Here is a 5,139-nt window from a genome sequence, read left to right as displayed (position 1 = left end):
TGTATTTATTTTTATTTATTTATTTATTTATTTATTTATTTATTTATTTATTTTTTGAGACAGAGTCTTGCTCTGTTGCCCAGGCTGCAGTACAGTGGTGCAATCTTGACTCATTGCAGCCTCTACCTCCCGGGTTCAAGCAATCCTTGTGCCTCAGCCTCCCAAGTAGCTGAGATTACAGGCACCTGTGCCACCACGCCCAGCTGATTTTTGTATTTTTAGTAGAGACGGGGTTTCACCATGTCAGCCAGGCTGGTCTCGAACTCCTGACCTCAAGCAATCTGCCCACCTTGGCCTCCAAAAGGGCTGGGATTACAGGCATGAACCACCGAGTCTGGCCTATTTATATATTTTTAGAGATGATATCTCACTTTGTTGCCCAGGCTGGTCTCAAACTCCCGGACTCAAGCCGTCTTCCCACCTCAGCTTCTCAAAGTGCTCGGATTACAGGCATGAGCCACCACACCCAGCCTCCTCCCATGTCTCTCTCTTTTTTTTTTTCTCAGGCAGAGTCTCGCCATGTCACTCAGGCTAGAATCCAGTGGCACAACCTTGGCTCACTGTATCCTCCGCCTCCCGGGTTCAAGTGACTCTCCTGCCTCAGCCTCCCGAGTAACTGGGATTACAGGGATGCGCCACCAGGCCCGGCTAATTTTTGTATTTTTAATAGAGATGGCGTTTGACCATGTTGGGCAGGCTGGTCTCCAACTCCTGACCTCAAGTGATCTCCCCGCCTTGGCCTCCCAGAGTGCTGGGAATACATGAGTAAGCCAACACGCCCAGCCTGTTTCTCTTTTATTTATTTATGTATTTATTTAGAGACAGAGTCTTACCTCGCCCAGGTTGAAGTGCAGTGGCATGATCTCAGCTCACTGCAACCTCCGCCTCCTGGGTTCAAGCCATTCTCCTGCCTCAGTGAGTAGCAGCTGGGATTACAAGTACGTGCCACCATGCCTGGCTAACTTTTGTATTTTGAGTAGAGACAGGGTTTCACCATGTTGGCCAGGCTGGTCTCAAACTCCTGACCTCAGTTGATCCACCCACCTCAGCCTCCCAAAGTGCTGGGATTACAGGTATGAGTCACCACGCCGGCGCTTTTTTTTTTTTTTTTTTTTTTTTTGAGATGGAATCTTGCTCTGTAGCCCAGGCTGGAGTGCAGTGGCATGATCTCAGCTCACTGCAACCTCCGCCTCCCCGTCCCAATTCAAGCAATTCTCCTGCCTCAGCCTCCCAAGTAGCTGGAATTACAGGCATGTGCCACCATACTCAGCTAATTTTTGTATTTTTAGTAGAGATGGGGTTTCACCATGTTGGCCAGGCTGGTCTTGAACTCCTGACCTTATGATCCACCTGCCTTGGGCTCCCAAAGTGCTGAGATCACAGGTGTGAGCCACTATGCCCGGCCCACCTTTCTCCTTTACAAAGGGACTCCACCACCTGCCTTCAGCCCAGAGTCAGTTTTAGTGAAACATTCACCAGATCTTCCTCCACTGCCACTTGGAGGAGCCCGGAGCCCTGGACTGTGGTTAAGTTGAAGTGGAGTTGAACTAAAGGAGAATAATATTCAGAACAGCCATGTAGCCCTTGGGCTGAGATACTGTGGGACGTCAGAGCTGGAAGAGACTCTAGGGTTCACTCACTCCACATCCCCCTCATTTTACCCCTGAGAAAACTGAGAGCGCACAGAGTGCGAGGGCTCACCCAGGTCACACTGCTAGAGGGGAAGAGCAGGCTAGAACCCAGGTTCTCTGTCTCTCTACTGACTTTGCCACTCCATTTGTTTTCCTGTTTGAGAAGCAAAAGAGGCTAAAGTTATATGGGCCTGGGTGCAGTGGCTCACGCCTGTCATCCCAGCACTTTGTGAGGCCGAGGCGGGTGGATTGCCTGAGGTCAGGAGTTCAAGACCTGCCTGGCCAACATGGTGAAACCCCGTCTCTACTAAAAATTCAAAAATTAACTAGGCGTTGTGGCAGGCACCTGTAGTCCCAGGTACTCAGGAGGCTGAGAAAGGAGAATTGCTTGAACCCGGGAGGTGGAGCTTGCAGTGAGCCGAGATCGTGCCACTGCGCTCCAACCTGTGTGACAGGAGCAAGACTCCATCTCAAAAAAACAGTTACATGGGAGCAGGAGAAGGAAGCCATCGCCCTCTGGTTCTCCAACTGTTAAATGGGAATAATGATGCTTTCCTGCCAACTCCCCTGCTTTTTCATGAAGCCTGAATGAAGGAAGAGTGGGGAGGTGACAGCAGTGGCAGAATCATTTTCCTGGTGGCAACAGGACCCAGCGCGGAGGAGACAGTGAAAGAGCTGAGGGCGGGCAGCGCAGATGGGCTCAGAAGAGGTGGGTTCACCTTGTTGTCCTCCCTAGGTGGGGCCCAAGCCCTGGGTTGCCATGGATACCGTGTCCCTGGAGCATCAGATCCAGAGCGTGCAGCGCCACATCAGCTTCCTGAAAAAGGAGCAGATGGCCCTGCTGCGAGACCTGCACCTGGAGATCCTGAGGCTGCAGAAACGCTGTTCAGGTGAGGCCGGGAGAGGCGGCCGGACGGGTGGGGAGGGGCTGCTGTCATCATCACAGCCACGGTCTCTGGGCTGTGCCCACCAGCAGCCCCCGTGAGCCTCACACGGCACCAATTCCGCTGCCTCTTTTTCTGAATAAGGAAACTGGGACTTGGGGAGGTGAGATGGTCAGAGAAGTTGGAAAAGTTCTAGAAACACCTGAGAGTTTCAGGGCAAAGAGCTCTGGTTAGGGCCTGGCGCGGTGGCTCATGCCTGTAATCCCAGCACTCTGGGAGGCCGAGGCGGGCGGATCACAAGGTCAGGAGATCAAGACCATCCTGGACAACATGGTGAAATCCCATCTCTACTAAAATACAAAAAATTAACCAGGTATGGTGGCGGGTGCCTGTAGTCCCAGCTACTCAGAAGGCTGAGGCAGAGGAATCGCTTGAAGCCAGGAGGCAGAGGTTGCAGTGAGCTGAGATCATGCCACTGCATTCCAGCCTGGGCGACAGAGCAAGACTCTGTCTCAAAAAAAAAAAAAAAAAAAGCTCTGGTTAGGTAGTGGAGGACTCCTAGGAACCAATTCCCAGAGGTTCCCACCCTTTCCAAGTCACTGTTCACCAAGCAATTCCCAGCCCTCGGTCTAGCTAGGGAGACAAACAGGTCAACTAGTGATATTAAGGTAGAGCAGAAATCAAGCAGGAGCTCCTGGGCAGGAGCATGTCCAGCTTGAGGAGCAGGAGCTGAAGGAGGAGGGCCAGCATCCGAGGCTCCCCAGAGGAGAGATGCTTCAACTCCCTGGAGGCTGCAAAGCATGTGGACATGCCCAGATATCACATGGGAAAGGGGAGGAGAGCGAGCGTTCCAGATGAAGGGAAGAGCACGGCAGAAGCTCGGAAGCCAAAAGCTCATGGAAGGTTCTAGTTGATAAAGCAGCACTTAAAGGAGACTGATAAGAAATCCAGCTGGAGGCTGGGCGTGGTGGCTCACACCTATAATCCCAGCACTTTGGGAGGCGGAGGTGGGTGGATCACCTGAGGTCAGAAGTTTGAGACCAGCCTGGCCAACATGGAGAAACACTGTCTCTACTAAAAATACAAAAATTAGCCCAGCGTGGTGGCGCATGCCTGTAATCCCAGTTACTAAGGAGGCTGAGAATTGTTTGAACCCAGGAGGCGGAGGTTGCAGTGAGCCAAGATTGCGCCACTGCACTCCAGCCTGGGCAACAGAGCAAGACTCCATCTCCAAAAAAAGAAAAAGAAAGAAAAGAAATCCAGCTGGAGCCAAAGTGTGGAAGACCTTGACAAACACCATGACCACCAAGGAGTCCTCCTGGGTAGTGGGGAGCCACAGAAAGTTTTTGAGCAGCTGAGTGCTGCCTGATCAGCATTATCCTACATTAAGAAACTCAGTCTGGGCCGGGTGTGGTGGCTGATGCCTGTAATCCCAGCACTTTGGGAGGCTGAGGCGGGCGGATCACCTGAGGTCAGGAGTTCAAGACAAGCCTGGCCAACATGGCAAAACCCCGTCTGTACTAAAAATACAAAAAATTAGCCAGGCGTAGGGGTGCGCGCCTGTAATCCCAGCTACTTAGAAGGCTGAGGCAGGAGACTTGCTTGAACCCAGGAGGTAGAGGTTGCACTGAGCCGAGATCATGCCATTGCACTGCAGCCTGGGCTACAAAGTGAGACTCCGTCTAAAACAAAAACAAAAAGGAAACTCAGTCTGGCAGTTGTATGGAAGCTGAACTGGTGGGAGAGGGAGGTAGGGAGACCAGCAGAGGTGATGAATATTCCAGGGGAGGATGAAGAGGGGTAGAATGGGGGCGACCCGTGGGAGGTACGGTGAAGGAAAGGACTTGCCTGCTGAACGGATTTGTGAGCAGAGCAGAGGGAGGCACCAAGGATGAAGTGAAATCCCAGGCCTGGCCTCTGCTCTTGGACTTGGGGCCTCAGCTGCCTGGGCCCCTCAGAGGCTTGGCTCTGGCCGGAGTGCTCACTGAGGCCGCGTCTCCACATGCACACTTTGGAGCCAGTGACTCACAGACCGTCTCAGCTGGGAGGGCCTGGCCTCTTCGTCGTACCTATTTAGGTAAACCAAGGCCCAGAGAAAGAGTCACACAATATGTCAGTGGTGGAGGGAAGATGAGAACCCAGAGCTCTAGACTCACAGCCCTACGTGCCTCTGCAGCTTTCTGGACATTCTCTCCCCAAGATGCTCAGACTTCAACTTCCCTTCCAGCACCTGCTCCTGGGAGCTCCCCACTGCCCAGGGAAACTTTTGAGTCCCAAACGATCTGAGTGGTCCACCTGACTTCCTACACTGTGACATGAGAAGCCAATAGTCCTGCCGGGCACAGTGGCTCACACCTGTAATCTCAGCACTTTGGGAGGCTGAGGCGGGCGGATCACCTGAGGTCAGGAGTTCAAGACCAGCCTGGCCAACATGGAGAAACCCTGTCTCTACTAAAAATACAAAATTAGCCAGGCGTGGTGGCGCATGCCTGGAATCCCAGCTACTTGGGAGGCTGAGGCAGGAGAATCGCTTGAATCTGGGAGGAGGCGGAGGATGTGGTGAGCCGAGATCGCGCCATTGTGCTCCACCCTGTGCAACAAGAGTGAAACTCTGTCTCAAAAAA

The 5,139-nt window shown here is 52.7% G+C and overlaps 1 protein-coding gene across 1 annotated transcript in view; it reads left to right on the top strand.

Annotated features, from left to right (window-relative positions):
* The window catches only part of CCDC92B (coiled-coil domain containing 92B), a 25,944-nt gene that overhangs the window by 9,996 nt on the left and 10,809 nt on the right, over positions 1-5,139 (top strand). Inside the window, exon 2 of the mRNA XM_017862332.1 lies at positions 2,368-2,521. Coding sequence (XP_017717821.1) covers positions 2,392-2,521 — 130 coding nt within the window. The 5' untranslated portion in view covers positions 2,368-2,391. The remainder of the gene's footprint in view (positions 1-2,367; positions 2,522-5,139) is intronic.

This window comes from Rhinopithecus bieti, unplaced genomic scaffold, assembly GCF_001698545.2.
Source record: "Rhinopithecus bieti isolate Rb0 unplaced genomic scaffold, ASM169854v2 scaffold_22, whole genome shotgun sequence".
Classification (NCBI taxonomy): Eukaryota; Metazoa; Chordata; class Mammalia; order Primates; family Cercopithecidae; genus Rhinopithecus; species Rhinopithecus bieti.
This window is presented reverse-complemented; position numbering and strand designations above follow the sequence as displayed.